The following is an 18,812-nucleotide window of genomic DNA, read 5'->3' as shown; positions in this document are numbered from 1 at the left end:
GAATTCAAAGGTTCAACAGTTTTTCACCCGATTCCACAAATCGATTCTCACACACACACACGCACAGACACATTTGTCTACCTCTGCTCTTTTACAAATTCTAAGATTCGCATCAGCCGAATTTTCGCAACTGTATGATTTGCTGGAATCAGCAAAACATGTTTATGAAGAAAATCAAATTACAAAAAAAGAAAACCTTTTCACACACACACACACACTCACTCAGAGAGAAAAACACACACATATCACACAATTTGATGCATATATCTACCTATTATCAAATTCAATTCAACAAACATTTACGCCTCTTCACACACACACACACACACACACACACACACACACACACACACACACACACACACACACACACACACACACACACACACACACACACACACACACACACAATTAGAAGCTTAAAATGCTACATGCATAATCATACCTCGACAGTCTGCACACGGTGGGCTTTCACAGACGAGGCGGCGGCAAGGCAACGGCAGAGGCGGCGGCAACACACCGAAACAGAGATCCCAAGAGAGTGAGAAAAAGATGGAGGGAGAGAGAGAGGGAGAGAAAGAAGGGGGGAGTTTGATGGCGTAGATTACAAATTGAAATTAGGGCATGCAGTTTGGTGGCCGGTGATGGTGGAATCGCGCCGGCAGAACGACGCCGCCACCGGCGACGGTAGAGTCGGAGAGAGAGAGAAGAGAGAGAGAGAGGGAGAGAGAGAGAGAGATGAAGAATTGGGCTGAAACGAATTAGGTTTTTAACCCAATTCTTTTATGCGACGAATTCCACAGAATCGACGCGAAAATGAAAAAAAAAAATCTTAAATTAATTAATTGCGTCGATTCAATATAAATCGTCGCCACGAAATAATAAAAAATTAATTCCATTGCGACGTTTATATATTTGTAGCAATTTGGGCTCCAAAATTTGGGAAAGAGAAAATACTTGCGACGTTTCATATACATATTCGTCGCAATATTTATTAAAAAATAATAAAAGGAAAATAATTTATTCTAACTGCGACTGTTTCCTAAATCGACGCAACGGGAAAAGAAATAAATGCAATTTGTTTGCGTCGTTTAGTCACAATTCGTCGCAGAAAACATAATAAATAAAATAAAAATTATTCTAATTGCGACGACGTGTATTTCGTCGCAGGGATTGAAGAAAAAAATATTTTTTTCAAACTCCTAGCGACGATTATCTAAATTTCGTCGCTAACATATACTTTAAAAATAAAAAAAAAATTACTTTTTCGCGACGTTTGTCGCTTTTTCGTCTCAAAAATATATGAAAATTATTTTGTTTTCTCGTTGCGATTTTTATTGACAGATTCGACGCAACATAGCGACGATACTCGTGTTTCGTCGCCAAGGTTTTGAGTCAAAAGCGGGATTTAAACTGTTGCGACTAATGTAGTAGGAATCGTCGCAAAATTGCGACGATTTGTATTTAGTCGCAAATTTTAACGTCGCCAGAACTGTGTTTTGGCCTAGTGATCATCCCTAAGATATGGTTAATTTACGAAAAAACCTCTCTTTTTTTTGGATAATTACATTTTCCCCCTCAACTATAATTTTTTCTTACACCTCCATCCTCATGGTGTCAAATTCAACATAATCATCTGGATTTTATGGAGTGTGTTCTATTTTGTACTCGTTTTGTGTAAAAATACAGTTTTTGATTCACCACAATCTGACATATACAAGCCAAAAAACACATATTATGATCATCTTGCTTCAAAATGATGTGGAGTTCGAAAAGTGATAATATTCCATATAATCTCGGAGATTCCACTAAATTTGAAACCGCAAGGGTGGACGTGTAAACCATACGTGAGACGTAAACCACACTAGACAAACAATGTGTGAGAAACTCGACCTAACAACTGTTCGCAAGGAGATTCAAACTTTGATCAATTGACATAAGTTCGTGTTGCAACCACCAGGCCATTCCCCAGGGGACTTCTTAAGAGTATTGAGTTTCGTAAGAATTGTGCAAAGACGAAAAACGACATATATTTACCTAAGGACGGAGTATTAGCATGATGTATTACAATGATTGATTGATTGATTCTTAAATAGTGACTAATTATTTTTCAAAGTGGTTACACCAATTAAAAGTACTTAACACTTTTTTTTTTTTTTACCACTTTAAGACAAAGACGTCTTATTGAATGAATCAATTAGGTAGAAATTATGTTATTTTAAGTTATTTTATTCATAAACATTTTAACAAGTCATCTCTAGAAACTCCCCTATCTCCTATACTATTTTATTTGAATTTGGATCAAGTTTGTTATGATTTCGAATTGACAGCATCCAATTAAACATTGTGGGATTAGATATCATAAACTATTTTATTTTAATTTTTTAATTTATTGGCCACCTTCCTCTATTATAGAATTAATTGGACTTTTTATTTTTATCTAAATATATATACTTATAAACTCATTCAAACCGCTCGAATAGATCCATGCCGGTCCAAGTCACCGGCTTTCTTAATCTAGAATGTGAAGTATTCAAAGTAAATTTCTGCAAGTAGAAAGTACATTTATATATATATAATTGATTAATAATAGAAATTCAGGGATGTCGACATTTAAAAAAAAAATCATAATAAAAAATATCAATTCTTTTTTTTAGTTTAGAGAAAACTTGTTCCGAAATAAACAAATTCAGATCAAAATCGGCGTAATTTAGAAATTTTGTTTTTATTTGTACGTACATTGTATAAAATGAGTAATAATTATATTGATGTTACATATGTAATGTTTCGGAAAGTAAAATTGTATCGAAAATCGGGATCCACTATACATTCCAATTCCAGTTTTTCTTTTTAAACCAAAAAAATGAAAATATGTAATTCAAATTGAAATCGGCTTTCAAATTTAGTCGGTGAAGTAAGAGAACACAATATGATTTGACTCGAGTATGAACCTTCTCTGTCAACACATTTTTGACCAAGCTCGTAACATATAAATTTGTTATACGACGGACTCGATCGAACTTCGAAGTAGTGAAAATCGAAGAAAAAACTAATTGGGCTGACTTTAATAATGTTGGACTCTTGTCCGATGCCAATGTTGGGCTGGGCTTTATGCCTTGGGTCCATTCTATGTGCTCAATTTGAGTACACTTTAAAACAATTATTACTACTAATTAATTAATTGACAGATAATTAGTTGAAAAACAGTTAATAATAAAATTAATTTTAATATAAGCCATCAACATATTAAATATATATATATATATATATATATATATATATATATATATATATATATATATATATATATATATATATATATATATTTTTTTTTTAATCCGTTTTAATCAAACTCATATTAGTGTTAGCTAAGGAAAGGGTAAATTAAGGCCATTCATAAGGTACAACTAAATTACGAAATACCCCTTTTATTTAGGTACGTAATTACAGTCATCCCCTCTTTTTAAATATTTTTACATAAAAATTATGTAATTTTGTTATTTACCAAACTAAATGTATATTTAGTTCGATAAACGGTATGAAATGTTGGCGTACGGAAATTTCGGTTCGGTTTTATTGAATTAACATTCCTAAATTTACCTTTGTAGGGGTCTTTGTGTAAGATAATACATAGTTGAGAGGGGAGTTTGTAATTACCTAAACAGAAGGGGAGTTTTTGTAATTTGACCATAACTCAGGGGTGTGGCCGTAATTTGGCCCGTAAAGTAATTCAATCGAACAAAAGTAATTCAAAACCTCACCAGCGTCCGACCGTCTCCGCCGCTCCGGTAAACCCTCATCCGCCGCTGTTCTTCGGAACAAGTTATTTAGGTCATCCTAATTTTTCATTGTCGATAATTGTTTGTAATTTTCCCCAATTCTTACAGCAGAGATTGAAATAAAAATAAAAAATTGATCAGCTTCCATTTGGGTGCGCAAGATGCCGTACGAATTGAACGATCAGAAAAGTGAGTGAATTTTTCTCTGGTTCTCGTTACTTCATTATTTTCCGGCTATGTTCATCTTCTTCGTTCCAATTAATTACAGTTTGAATGATGTTTCAGTCCAATTTATTATTATTATTATATATTTTTTGATTTTTTCTGGATATGGTAGTAATTCTATTTAGGGCATTATGTTGTGATATACAATGCTATTACTCAAATAGGTAGGAACTGTATTTGAGAAAGTAACTTGAACATTACTTCAGTAGTTCGTAGTTCGAAGATTGTAGTGCTCGTCTGAATTAAGCTTAACGAAATAAGTTATACTGTAACTACTGTTCTGGAAGTTGTTCTCTGATTAGTTTATGATTTGGTCCATGTATTTGGTCTCGATTACTCTATACATGAACGAACAATATTGTTTCCTGTTTATCGTTGTAATGAAAGTGAAGCACATATCATATTCCGGAGTTAGAAGTTCATAGTGTATTGGAAACATTAAAACCAGAGCGAATTCTGTTCGAGTTTGTTGATGAAAGGGGTTTTCTCCACTATCCTTTTAATAGACTTAGCAGTTCGCATACGGTAGTTCTTTGTGGTCGTAATTAAGTCAAAATGTTTGGTGTTTCTTAATCTTCAAATTAGAGAATTTAATATGTATTTTTCGGGTCTTGCTCGAATCAACCAGTTGCCGTGCTATTGGGACGAACTGATGAATAGAGGAATTTACAGGTGTAAGAGCTGTCTGCTATAAAACTGCAGTCTTGTATCAAAAAAAATGTTGGAGATTTTATGCACGAAGGATCAATGAGTGTGACGAATTTTAGTACATAAGAGTGTATTGAAGTAATTAAGTGAGCGTTGAGCTTATTTAGAAGTATGATAATAGCAATGATGAATACAAATGTATACTTACTGTATTTGACAGTAGTTTTAGTTCATGAAATATGGGAGTGATACACTGATACCGAGGGTTGAATTGGTCGACAAACGGAACATCTAAAGATTGATAAACTGATACTGAGGGTTGAATTGGTCGACAAACGAAACATCTAAAGATTAAAGCAAGTGGTGGACCTATAGATTTGTGACACCCCTTTGAATCTTGATATTTATGAGGTCGTGAATTAAAGAAGTAAAGGTCTATTAGGATTCCAATCCTTCAAGTTATAAATAATCTACATCAACTAATAATAAGATGTGAAATATGGAGGTGGTTACTTGGTAAATTATTAGGTTCTTTTTTATTTATTATTATTATTATTTTTTTTAATAATAAACTTGAAAGGTGATATCTCACAGTGCTAATTAAAATCCCTTGCAGAGGTTGGTCTGGGTCTTATCGGGTTCGGTATATTCTTCACCTTTCTTGCCGTAATTCTGTTCTTTGACAGAGGTTTGCTAGCTCTTGGCAATGTAAGACTTTTCTGTCGATTTAGTTTCCTTAATTTTGGTATTTTTGCCCTCATAAGCACCTCCTGTATTAATGTTTCTATTTCGTCTTTATCTATTCAGATATTTTGGCTAACAGGTGTAGCTCTTTTACTTGGTTTGCGTTCCACACTTCAGCTCTTCACAAATCGAACCAACTACAAGGTACTTGCTGAGGATTAAGGTGGAAGTGGTCTTATTTTTTCGATTTTCTTGGACATTGCATATGACCTTGGTCATTGTCATTTTATCTATTGCCCGATTTCTACACTATTAAATTAAATGTGGCTATCTGATTTAACCATTTCTGTATATCATTAGAAAAGTTTGCATGATATATTTCACAAGTTCATGAAACAGGATATTGAAATGAATTAAATGTTTAATTTTTTAATCACTTCTTATCCAACAGGGCACAATTTCATTCCTTCTCGGAATATTCTTGATCTTTGTCCGTTGGCCGGTAGTCGGCATAGTCGTGGAACTTTATGGCTGTTTTCTCCTTTTCAGGTAAGCAATTGCGTCACATTTAATTCGCTTTCTCTGTTATCTATTTCGTATGCACGAGTTTAGTTCATATCCTTTGAAATATTCACATATCTTGATTTTAACTATACATTTGATTGTTTGCTGCCCAGTGGTTTCTGGCCCTCAATCCAGGCGTTCCTTTACGAGATTCCCGTATTGGGCTGGATTTTGCAGTATCCTGTACTGGTGAGTTAGTTTTAATTTTAGCTTTTGTTTCTATTGCTTTAAGTAATGTATATTTTGCCTCCCTTAATTTCATATCATATGTTTCTTGTTTATTTAATTTTATATTGAGATTTTTTCTTTTCAGATTTCGTGCACTCTGTGTTTCACTGTGATGAACATATGTTGATCATTAGTTCTAAAACCGTGATTAATCCCGAGATATAACTATACCAGCATGCTCTTTTTTTTCTTTCTTTTTTTTTTTTTTTTTCTCTTTCGATAATTTAATTGATGCAATTCAGCTTCTCATTTTATTTTCTACATTATATTTGTTCACTTCATTAAATTCGACATAGTAATTGCTATGCTCATAACCGTTTTTTTTAAACAGCTTATTAATCAGTTAAGGAGAAGCTTTGGTTGATCGCTACTAAGTTCTTCGAGTTGCTACACGATGAGGGTCGGGGTGTGTGATCCACGGGTCATCTGCTTGCTTAAAACTTCTAACAGTGATGTGAATGGAGAATTTTAACGTTTCTGGGGACTACTATGGAAAGACGAGAAAATTGCAATAGGTACTTTAATCTTTTCTAGCAAGTAATTTGTGATCCCATGATTATATTAACTTGTTCATTTCATATTATCTGAAAATAGAACAAAAAAATGGATAAAAAAATGGAAATGTACTTAGTTTTAAAGGGATACAGCACTTACTCTGAGAAAATATAGATCGATTTAAAATTGAAACTCGTAGCAGTGGAAAGTCTTATTATTTGATGTTTGGTTAGTGCAGGCAGTAACTTTTTCGGGTCGGCCTGCAATTATGAAAAATATTATTAGGGCATTGTGTATTGGACCCCCCCTTGTTTAATTATACAATCGAGTTCTCATAACATTGCATAATTTTATCTCGGACTAATCTTAGCTTGAAACCAAACAAGGCCTTAGCATAAACATTTGGATCTTTTGTTGTTGGTATAGTAAGTAAAGAGGATATGTTTGAGTATTCAAACCCGAGTATTTGATATCCGTTTTTGTTTTTGTTTTTAGAAGTGACACCCTATTTAGACGGTCATTGAGATGCTACACTGGGTGATTTTTAACCATTGATGTGATGAAATAACTTCCTACTGAGCACACATACACATGGGTGTGTGTGATTATGTAGAGATCAACGATTAATAATCAATCACTTGGTGTATTTAACCGAGTGTAGCATCAAATAAACCCTATTTAGACAATATCAAAAGTTGTGTCTAAATGCTTGCATTAAGTATATGCTTATACTTAATGCCGGTCTCGAACTTCTTTCTCGGTCTTTCTCATGCCGCTCTCTCCAATCTCTTCTCTATCCCTTTGCTTCCATTCTTCGATTTTCTTCAAGATAAATCATTCATTCGTCAAATCAAGATTTTCGTTGCTATTTTTATTTCTTCAGAAACCAAATATATTTGTCATTTCGAAATTCTCCTATTTCATTTCTCTTTACACTGTTCCTTTTCTTCGTTTTCAAATCGACGATCCAAACAGAGCCTAAACGACTAATAATAAAAAAAAATGTACGAAATAAAATTTAAATTTTTTCGGAGAGAAATCGAAAAGAAAAAGGATAAGTACAGATGAAGAAAGGATCCGAGGGGCATTAAAATCTGTTGCATTTTGTGCACGAAAGAAGGATGGTGTGTCGGTATAGAGCAGCCAGAGCACATTAAAAATGGTAATAAATGTGTTAAATGTCACCTATACTATTACTATACTCAAGCTCTAAGTTATTTAATGTTGTGTTTGTTAGCTTTCATTTATTGTTCTTGTTGGAGCAGCTCCAATTTAACCATTCACCCCTCATTCATTCCAATTAATGCTTGTCATACATTTTGCACATTTTGATTTTGTCACTTGTTTTTAATACTCCTATAGTTGAAATATATTCCCCCTATAATTTTTTTTTTAGATGAAATGATTATTTAGAAAGTTCGAATTGTTCTTAAATCTCTACATCTTAGAAGTTTACCTTTCATTAAATACATTATAAGTTATATATATCTTACTAGTATATTACTTTTAAATGAATTCAACTTTTGTGCAGTAGAAACTCGATAAATTAGTAATCTCGCTTGGATAATAATTTATCTTGGTCCCAATCTGACTCGGTGACAATACGTTAAATTATTAAATCGGTAATTTAATATTTCGTTAACTTACCGGTGTCAATTGTATTAATTTGTCTCACATTAATATAATATTGCACCTAGTACCTAGTATTCGTAGGTACTATGAAGAAACAAAAGAATTGCTCCACATAATACTAGTTTGGGACATAAATATATATGATAAAGCCAAAGGCCACATGGGCATGATTCCAATGTTGTGTTCTATGTATTTTGGTAATAAATGAGATAATTGACATAATAATGTTTGGACCAGTTTATGCAATAGGGGTGTATGAGATGTTACATTCGGTAAAATTTATCGGGTGATTTTAAATCGTGGATCTATGTAAATAGCCATTCAGTAAGCAGACATACACTTGTCTAGATAAATAATTTATTTTGTTACTCCTTATGTTTCTAATTAACCGTTGTTTTTCATCTTTGCAACAAGTTTTAAGAATGTTAATAAATGTGTCTTGAATATAAAAAAATAGATATTGTTAGAGGAAAATACGCTTATATATTAATTGCCCGCAAACTGCACGGTAAATATAAATTGCACTAGATCAGTCATATTATTTATGAATTCGATCAAGAAAGTATTCATTTATAGAGACGATCGAATTCGAATTGTTAGACGATGTGCTGTCCAACTCGAGCTATTATACCATGCCTTGCTTTCATGCCTTACAAGCAATGGTGATTTATGATTTCATTTAATGCAGCAATTCTTTAGTAGGCACACCTATAAACTTGTAAATGTAGTTAATGAAATAGTTTTCCTAAATATGGTAATTTGTTTAAGAGGGAAAATAAAATATTGATGTAAAATGTAATATTGTGAATGGTATAACTAGAAAAGTACAAACATTGGCATGACCCACCAAAAATATAAATGCCAACACTAATGTTGTGTATGAAAATGTGTACACGAATTGAATTTAACACAACACATTCGATCAAATTATTTTATTTTATATTTTGTTTTAGAAAATTATGTCTTTTTTGGGTATTCATATTGTGTTATCTTTTAGGGTAAATTACAACCACCCCTCAGGTATGGTCAATTTACGAAAAAACCCCTCTTATTTGGATAATACATCTACCTCCTCAACTACGATTTTTTCTTACACCTCCAACCGTATGGTGTCAAATTCAACATAATCATCTAGTTTCGTGGATTGTGCTCTAATATGTACTCGTTTTGTGTAAAAATACAGCTTTCGATGCACCACAATCTTATATACAAGCCAAAAAACACATATTATGATCATCTTGCTTCATAAAGTAGAGTTCGAATGGGATATAACGGGTACAAAAGTGATAATATTTTATGTAATCTCGAAGATTCTACTAAATTTGAAACCGTAAGGGTGGACATGTAAGAAAATTTATAGTTGAGGGGATGGTTGTAATCACCCAAACAGAAAGGGGGGTTTTCGTAATTTGACCATACCTCAGGGGTGAATGTAATTTAATCTATCTTTTATAAAGTTAATTAACAAAAATCATATTGTTCCTTTGAGTATTTCACAAAACAATTTTGTATAACATTCTGATAATTTTATAATAACAAAATTAACATAAGAGGTGCGATCGTACCAGTATTCATGCAGATAATCCGATCTAAATTTCAAAATTAAACGTGCTTGTACAAAAGTAGTATTAAGATGAGTGACCTCCTGGGAAGTTCGCACATAATGGTTATAACACACATTTCATTAAAATATAGGAGGAGAATTTGTTGAGGTTTAATTTGGTCGTTTTGTCCTCCCAATAATTAAATCCTCTGCAATAATGTTTTTGAAATTAAAATTGGATGAAAATGAGTGTCACTATAATAAATGGAAGGTTGATAAAAAGTTGCTATCTCGAATTAATTGTTAGAAGCATATTGCAACTTCTCATTACAACATATAATTAATACAAAGGCCCAACTTCCTATTTAATGATCCTCTCCACTTGATACTAAACAGACATATCTAATGAATAATGATCCATATTTTGTCCCTTTGAATAGTCACAAATAAACTTATGTTCAAAACATAAAATTTATTTCACTTTTTACCATATGAAAATTGATATTGCTAGCCTGAGTTTGGCAGCAGGTAGGACCGGCCGGGTATGCGCGACCCATAATCGAATGCCGTGAGCACTTGCATGTGTTGAATGCACTATAAAATTGTGATTTACGTGTTTTCTGACACCAATTATTTTTAGGACAACTGGCAACAACTAAATTAGAAAAATCAGGCTATTACACTTTTATACACCGGTTAGTTAAAGCTAAATTAAGGTAATTCTAGTTAGCGATATATATCAATCTAGTTAGCTACAAATCAGAGTCGTCAAGCTCCGATAAGTAAATTTACGGTCAATCTAGTTAGCCACAAAGCAATAATACACTTAACCTCAATGTGGTTAAGTGCGAGTTGTTGCCTGAAAAATGCAGGGGTATTTACGTCAAAACGACACGGGACGACTTTAACCATTTTTATTTTTATTTAATTTAAAAGACGGCCTTATTGCTAATAAAAATTGAGATTTATACTTAAATTGCTAATTTTCTCTAATTATTTATAACAAAAGTGATTAATCAAGATAAATGAAGCTTGTGTACAAAGAATCTTGGTAAATATTCATGCATGCTATCCAACACCAAGTAGGCCATAATAAATGCAGAGGGTTTAGTTGAGTATATATATATATATATATATATATATATATATATATATATATATATATATATAGTTATAAATGCAGTTGGATTTGGGCATTAAATTGATATCTACTTGTCAATATTTAATGCATGGGCTGCCCTTCTTTAAATGCGTTTGATGAAGAAGAAAAAAAAAAAATACATACTACTACAAATTTATAATAAGCCCCTCCCATCAGCTCATAACTGCATGCCAGAATATATACATACACACACTTCTCTTCTTGCATCCTTAAAACTACAAACACTATTAACTTTTCACTTTTAAGGTTATTTTTTATTTGGTACTAAAAGTTTCATAGTAAATAATTAATATATATTTATGGAGTTTACGCAACTGTCTCTTGCTCGAGGGCGATATAGGGATGGGAAGAGAAGCATCGACGAAGACAGAGGCGAAGAGAGTGGCGTCGGTTTTCATGCAGCTATGAATAAGAGAAAATGGAACACTAGTACAGAAGAAGCCAGTGCAAATAATGGTGTTGTTGATCTTCATCAACTTAAGAACCCTTTGCCCTCTGATTGGGAGCAATGTCTTGATCTTCAGGTACTCTCTCTCTCTCTCTCTCTCTCTCTCTCTCTCTCCACCCCTGAGTTATAGTCAAATTACGAAAACCTCCTCCTGTTTAGATAATTACAGCCACCCCTCAACTATGTATCATCTTAGAAAAAAAGGCCCCTCCAGAGGTAAATTTAGGTATGTTAATTTTGGTAAAATCGAACCGAAATTTTGGTACGCCAACATTTCATACCGTTTACCGAACTAAATATACTATTTGGTCGATAAATGACCGAATTACATAAATTTTATGTAAAAATATTTAAAAGAAGAGGGTGGCTGTAATTACCCAAATAAGAGGGGGGTTTCGTAATTTAGCCATACCTCAGGGGGCTGGCCGTAATTTTCCCTACTTTTAATTTAATTAATCCGATCATAATTAATATTCATAACGGCTATATATTTCGATTTTCCTTTCTCGTATTTCTGCAGTCGGGAAGAATGTACTATGTGAATAGAAAGACATCGACGAAGAGCTGGAACAGACCGGAGGTGGAGCAGAAGCTAGACCTCGAACTCAACATCTCAACTACTACTTATAATAATTACGAGCAAAAGGGTTCTTCTTCTTCTGCTTCTTCGTCGTCGTCTTCTTCTTATTCGAAAAATATTGTTAATAATAATATAAATAATAATAATAATATGGTGGCATTAGCTTGTTCAAATTGCCATCTTCTAGTAATACTATGTAGGTCTTCTCCATCTTGTCCTAATTGTAAGTATGTCCATTCACTTTCATCAAAAGCCCCCATTAATTGGCCTCTCTGATTTTTTTTATTTTTTTTTATTTTTATTGGGGGTTTTAGTTTTAATTATTTGAATTGTGTCTGTAAAATTTGTAGGGACTTATAATTAATTAGATTGTGTTCTTAATTAGTGTTTTATATATTTATTTATTGTGCTATATATTTGTATGTGTGGATCATTTCTTTGTTAAGAGAATTGATATTTCTTGTTTATTTAATGTAAGATTGTGGGGTTTTAATAATTTGTCCCATTTATTTAATATAATTTAGAATTTCACCTCTGAAATGAGGCCTATTTATTACTTAAAATATCCCTCCAAAATTTATTGAGTACTACAAAAATATTATTAATTAGTGACAAAAGAATTAATTGCCAAGTTGAACTTTATCACTTAATCCAATGTTTTGAAATCCGAATCGAATCAGCCGGTTAAACTCCTGAACCTTTTAAAACATTGTCTGGTCTGGTTTGGCCGGTTGGACTGTAAAATCGACACTCGGCTAAAATTTTGGTTTTTGCCAAAAAATGGTCATTTTTTAATTGAAAAAAAGTGAACAAACAAAATAGGTAAAACGTGGTCTTTTTATTGTGTTTAGTTGATTTTTCTTTTAAATCAAATTAAACAACATTGAAATTAGAAAACATATTATTTTAGACTATAATTAATTTTATAATATTTAAAGTAATTAGAGGCTGACTATAGTTTATTTGGATAAGAAAAAAATTGGTTTCATATTCATTGTTTTGCCTAACAAAAGAGACCACTTCATTAACCTTTTCTTTTTTGTTTGTCACAACTTTTTATAGACAAGAATTTCATTTTTAAAATTTAAAATTAAATTATGCCCCCTATTTGGATGACCTAATTATGTTAAAATTACACATAATTAATTAATAAATGAATGAACCTTTCAAAAAGCCACTCAAATGGGCTTTTCTGATATCATCCCTCACCGATATATATTATTGAGTCAAATTTAAATTGGTTATATTTTGGTCGTGTTCTATTTACTTTTCAATGTTTTATAAAGAGATATTATTTTATTTGTTTTTTTTTTTGTTTTTTTGTTTTTTGTTTTTTGTTTTTTTTTTTTGAAATTCAGGTATTCATGCATGATTTTTCATGATTCGTATTCCGATATGTAAATTTGGACTTGGGCCCGACGTTGACTCGGACAAGTTATTGGGGTCACGGTTGAATCGGTTCAGCTGAGTTTCAGCCGGCATTTTTCATTTTTAATTTTATATGATCATTTATATTTAATTTTTTTTATAGTAAATAGAACATATTTTCTTTTACACATGTAACTCATTGCTCCACATAAATTGAAACGTGAATCAAAGCATACTTTTTTTTACCACACAACATATAGACACACACATATCACCAACCAATCACTTTCAAATATTATAGAAATTATAATCTAAAATAATATGTTCTCCTATTTCAAAGTTTCTTTTTTTCTTTTTTTTTTTCTTTTTTTATTTTGATTTAGTTTTTTTTTTCAACTGAACAGTAAAAACACGTTGTTTTAGTCACTTTGTTTGTTTATTTAAATAAAACAATAACAAAAACTTAATTTTCAGCCATATTCTGATTTTACGGTTCAACCGGCCAAACCGAATTGGACAATATTTAACTGGTCGGTCCGGTTCGGATTTTAAAGCGCGGGTCAAAACAACCAAATTTTTAGGTGACCAAAACAACTGATAAATCATGTCTTCAATCCATATGTTTTCCTAGTAATTTTATTTTTATTTTTTTTATACACACTTAGATGCAACACGACCCTATTTCATTTCACATAAAAGTATTAATATTTTAATTGGCAAAAAAGGTATTAATATTTTAAGCAAACCTTAACACTGCTCAAAGTAGATTATATATGATAGTATTAATGTTGATACATAAATAATAAAAATATTTATTTTTTTAGGTGGAATTAATTAATTAATGAAAAAAAGAGGGTTTTTAAGACATATAAGGCTAGATGCAGTTAATGTTTGAAGATGGATAGACTAGAGTCATCAAGTAAGACTTAAAATAGTTTTTGACCAAATTAAGATGTTCAAATTTAAGAATATTGGTTGAATGATGTTGGGTGCTAAATACCAACACGCAAGTGTACGTATCGCAAACAAGTAGTAAAGTAGACTCGAGAGAGTCGGATGTCGATCCCACAGGGAATACGCAAATTATTTAATCCTAAGTACCAAATCCTAACAATTGTGATTTTTATCCAGCCTACGCAAGGTTGTCAAATTAATTAACTAATAAAATTAAAATAATTAAGAAAACAAGTAATCACGAGAAAAATCAATAATAAACGGATCTAGGATTTTATCTTCCCCCTATGCAATAATTCTCACCCAATTAATCTCCTATTATGCAAGTTACGATTCCCGATTATTAACCCAAGACACGAAATTATTCATAACCAGCTGTCGCTGCGCTATAAACCTATTATTCATAAAAGATTCACTATATGTCTATGCAAACCTAATATAAATAAAGCATTAAATAACAAGTCTCGCAAACGGCTACCTAAGGTATTATCTGTATGTCTACGATAATACATGCAATTAACACACGCATTCGGTGAAAAACTACTCGAAGGTTCTCCTATCCCTGTTCTAATTATTAAAACGATCTGTCAATCAATTCTAACAATAACAACTAGCAACATAAGTTAGCTACGCTCATGCACTAAATAAGATCAAGATAGAGGAAATAATCGAAGAATTAAACTTGCATAAAAGTCGAAAAAAAGGTTCGAATCACCACATAGGGTTCCAATAAAATCCTAGAATAAAAACTTAGCTACTCATGTTCGTTACGGAAAACATAATGAAAATACGAAAAATCATAAAAACAATAAAAGAGGAGAACTATAATGAAGAGTCGTCAAGTCTTCGTCTTCGTTCTTGCTCCTTGATTGCGTGTCGAAAGATAAAAGCTAAAAACTAAAATAAAGATGAAAGGTAAAAGATAAAAGATAGGTCTAATTGTGTGCTTGTGGCCTTTAAATAGGGTGCAAAACTATAATAGGGCGGGTTTCCTTGTATAATTGAGTTCCCTTCACTGCGCCATCACGTCCTTCCGGACGGCCGTGTGAGATTTTGAACTAAAATCCGCACGGCCGTGCGGTCTTTAATTCTCCAGATTTCTGATTTTTTCACTTTTGGCCCACTTTTTCTCTGAATTTGCAGTTTTCACCCCAAAAGTTGCCAATTCTTCAATTTGCACCTAAAATACAAATAATAGCCATATTAAGCACCAATTATCGTAAAAACACATCAAAAGCTCCAATTAAAAGGTACAATTAAGTGTATAAATATACACTTAACACACCCCCAAACTTGAACTTTTGCTTGTCCTCAAGTAAAATCAAATAAAATAGCACAAAATAAAACCATACATCTCATTACATAGATCGATGGGTCAACTTCGCGTTTTCAGAACTTGCAATTATGATGACAATTCATAGGTATTCGCAAGCTTAACATTCAACGGCACTTAGTCACTCATTATTACCAAAAACCACAAATCATACAATTGCTTCAAGTATCCAATATTTGCAAGTTAAAGAAAGAAAGAATTTATACTTACATGCATATATTTGACTCCAAATACTCACCAAATTATTCTACTCAACTAATATTGAACAATAAGCTCTTGGGATCATTGGGACTTTGTGGCTTTCAATTGTTAGGCTCTTTGGTCCGAGGTAGGTAATATGGGAATGTGTGGCTAATTTTCTTGAATTGAGGTGATTACGCCAAAATTTGAGAGATAGGCGTTTGAAACAATGAATTCACCTCTAGGGACTTTAATAAACTCGATTCTCCAAAATTCACACGTCAACACTTTTGCCTTGAGGCAATGACTCGAGTTTTCAACACAATTCCTCCACTAGTCCTTATTTCTCCCTTCTAATCTATTCTTCTTCTTCTCTCTCTTTTTTTTTTTTTTTTTTTTTTTTTTTTTTTTTTTTTTTTTTTTTTTTTCATATCGAAGGATTTAGATATATATATATATATATATATGAAGATGCACATATATATCTATCCTTTTTCTTTTTCTCTTTTTTTTTTTATTTTTTTTTATTTTTTTATTTTTTTTTTTCGAAGAAGAAGAAAGATCTTATAAGAATTTTTCGACCGACCACCAAGGGATAATTATTCAAAAATCTCCACTTTTCTACCTTCTACTAATTGGCTAAAAGAAAGAACACCTTTTCTCTCCGAGGCTCAAATCAAGGTTCTAAGGATAAAAATTTAAAGGTAGGCTTGAAAGGCTCAAACGGTTCAAAGAAGGCCCAAATCATCTCCCAAATCACTTACTACCCAACACTTCGTATCATAGATGTCCTAAGGTGAGATTTAAAACCGAACAAAGCATGATTGAGCACAAATAAATTCCAAATTTAAAATGCAAAACATTCAACCAAAGCAAAGCACAAGGTGTGATTCCTAGCAATAATTCACTTCTACGTTCCGTTGAATCGAAAGCTAAACAAATACATACTCCTTATCAACATAAAACAAGTAATCTCATCATCAAACATTGACCATCTACCATCATCGTAATTCATCGATGCATCGAACAAATTTTTTTTCTTTTTTTTTTTTTTTTTTTTTTTTTTATTTTTAAAAACGAAAATAATAAAACGGCAATTAAAACAAAAACTAAAGCATGCAGAATAAAATAAAAAAAAATAAAGCACATAAATGAAAACAAGTAGTTAACCACCCCCAAACTTAAAATTCACATTGCCCTCAATGTGATTCGCCCGGAGTTTAAGGATAGAAAACACCTGTTTTTAAGCGTCCGGACCATCGTCGGGTTGCGCTCCAACTCCACCATGTGCAAGAGCATTACCATCATCTTCCTCATCCGAAAGCTCGGGTACCGGCTCAAGGATCGGTGCGGGCAAAGGAGCCGGTTCGGCGCACTCGGGATTGCCGCACGCCAAATGTCGCACTATGGCTTGGAGCATCTTCCCCGACCACCGTTGGAGGGACTCGATCGTGCTCACCTTGTGCTCCACCGTGGCAAGCCGATTTCTCGTGATCACCAACTCGCGCTCCATTCGTCTTTGAAATCGCCGGTCCGAACTTGTGCTTGGACCCTCGGGTGGAGCTATTGGTTGGTTCTCGACTGGTTGCTCGCCATCTTGGATGGGTGCCTTATATTGCCGGGCCGCAAGGTCATTCATCGGATTCCGAATTGATGTGAAAATGTCCGTCGGTTTGGTTGGGACCTTCGCCTTCTTGCATAAGCCGGTAATGAGGCAAGGGAAATAAAATCCTTTGGAGTTGTTGACCATGGAGGTCCAAAATCGGCCGGATATGATGACGCCAATGTTGATTGGGGTGCCCTTGAGGATGTAGTATGCCAAAGCACACCGTTCGGGGTCCACGCGAGTCCATGAGCGGGTGGGAATGAGGTTGGCACATATGAATGTGAGGCACGCCTTGCCGACTTGGTTGATGCATTTCCACTCTAACTCGTACTTTTCTTCGGTAGATAGTTCGGACCAAATGGGGGGTCCATCGCACAACACCTCGGCGATGTGATCTCGTGTGACTGCAAGTTGCAGTTGCCCCCAATTGAATGGTGCCATGTGTCGGAGGTGATAGAAGGAATTGATGTCGTAGGCATTCCACTCGACCCTCTTGCCTCGAACAGTGCTCACGGTCCGCTCCTCTGTGAGGTGGATATGGTTGTTGGCGTAGAACTCGCGGACCAATGATAGGTTGATTGAACCCTCCGGTTCCAATAGTGCTTGCCACCCTCGTCGTAGGAATTCTTGATGTAACGGGGCAAATTGTGGAAGGGTGATTTCGTAGGCACGCTCCGTCACTAGTTTCTTCCCCTTTTGCTTCTCGAAGCGAGCACTAGCGCCTTCGACACAAAAAGCGTCGTCGTCGGGAGTCGGGATTTGGTCGGTTTTCTTGCCCTTCCCCTTGCCCTTTGAAGTGCTTTCGCCTTTGGAAGTGCCCTCTCCGTCACGTCCTCGTTTCCCCATGACTTGAGAATGTGTGTAGAAGGGATGTGGAAGTGGTTGGTGTGCAAAATTCCCCCCAAACTTGACTTGGGCAATTTGTCGAACACCTTGTGGGCGTTCTTGGTGGAATGGATTTTTGGGGAAATTTGTACTTTTCTTTAAGCCTCCCTGCGTAAATCAACAACAAAAAACCAAGATTAAGGAATATGTGTGTGTATTTGGTGAATTTTCGGTGAAATTGTTCAAGAAAATCGAAATTTTGTGAAAATAGGGTGTTTAGGGTTCGAATGGTGAGAGAGGAGGATTTCAAATTGTGAAAATTTGGGTGTGAAAACCCCTCTTTAAACTGCCCGTTTTTTTTTTTTATTCGCACGGCCGTGCGGGATTTTGTGAAGAAATCCGCACGGCCGCACCGTTTGGTGAAATCGGGCAGTAGCAGCTCCAAGTTTCGGACGGCCGTGTGGATTCCCAGTGCTTTTTCGCACGGCCGTGCGGTTTCACGTTTTTGTCCAGTAGCTGGAGTCGTTTCTCGGACGGCCGTGCGGAATTCCTTGTCTT

The 18,812-nt window shown here is 33.9% G+C and overlaps 2 protein-coding genes across 5 annotated transcripts; both read left to right on the top strand.

Annotated features, from left to right (window-relative positions):
• The first annotated feature begins 3,702 nt into the window (after positions 1-3,702).
• Positions 3,703-6,815, top strand: LOC105963176 (Got1/Sft2-like vescicle transport protein family). 4 transcript variants are annotated; one of them, XM_088813938.1, is made up of 8 exons: positions 3,703-3,788; positions 3,888-3,968; positions 5,269-5,360; positions 5,460-5,540; positions 5,788-5,885; positions 6,014-6,089; positions 6,460-6,495; positions 6,533-6,665. In XM_088813938.1, exons 2-7 carry the CDS (start codon positions 3,941-3,943, stop codon positions 6,490-6,492), a joined length of 408 nt encoding a protein of 135 aa, XP_088670064.1. In that variant the 5' UTR covers positions 3,703-3,788; positions 3,888-3,940; the 3' UTR covers positions 6,493-6,495; positions 6,533-6,665. The 4 variants fall into 4 exon arrangements, with proteins under 4 accessions (XP_088670064.1, XP_012843010.1, XP_012843011.1 ...); XM_012987556.2 differs by having other exon boundaries at positions 3,710-3,788; positions 6,460-6,815; XM_012987557.2 differs by having other exon boundaries at positions 3,717-3,788; positions 3,891-3,968; positions 6,460-6,815.
• Positions 6,816-11,036: 4,221 nt separating this feature from the next.
• On the top strand, positions 11,037-12,400 carry LOC148764909 (uncharacterized). The gene is made up of 2 exons (XM_088814251.1): positions 11,037-11,484; positions 11,929-12,400. Exons 1-2 carry the CDS (start codon positions 11,260-11,262, stop codon positions 12,262-12,264), a joined length of 561 nt encoding a protein of 186 aa, XP_088670377.1. The 5' UTR covers positions 11,037-11,259; the 3' UTR covers positions 12,265-12,400.
• Positions 12,401-18,812: the final 6,412 nt, after the last annotated feature.

This window comes from Erythranthe guttata, chromosome 14 (assembly GCF_056151865.1).
Source record: "Erythranthe guttata isolate IM_541 chromosome 14, IM_541, whole genome shotgun sequence".
Lineage (NCBI taxonomy): Eukaryota > Viridiplantae > Streptophyta > Magnoliopsida > Lamiales > Phrymaceae > Erythranthe > Erythranthe guttata.
The sequence above is the reverse complement of the archived record's forward strand: the minus strand, read 5'-3'. Positions and strand labels throughout refer to the sequence as shown.

What these genes read in the sequence shown, in the direction of transcription:
- LOC148764909 (XM_088814251.1), top strand. Translation starts at nt 11,260, where the DNA reads ATGGAGTTTACGCAACTGTCTCTTGCTCGAGGGCGATATAGGGATGGG. An exon ending in AGCAATGTCTTGATCTTCAG is followed by an intron (nt 11,485 to 11,928) that starts GTACTCTCTCTC and finishes GTATTTCTGCAG; the next exon opens with TCGGGAAGAATGTACTATGT.
- LOC105963176 (XM_012987556.2), top strand. Translation starts at nt 3,941, where the DNA reads ATGCCGTACGAATTGAACGATCAGAAAA. An exon ending in CGAATTGAACGATCAGAAAA is followed by an intron (nt 3,969 to 5,268) that starts GTGAGTGAATTT and finishes AATCCCTTGCAG; the next exon opens with AGGTTGGTCTGGGTCTTATC. An exon ending in TTTTGCAGTATCCTGTACTG is followed by an intron (nt 6,090 to 6,459) that starts GTGAGTTAGTTT and finishes TTTTTTAAACAG; the next exon opens with CTTATTAATCAGTTAAGGAG.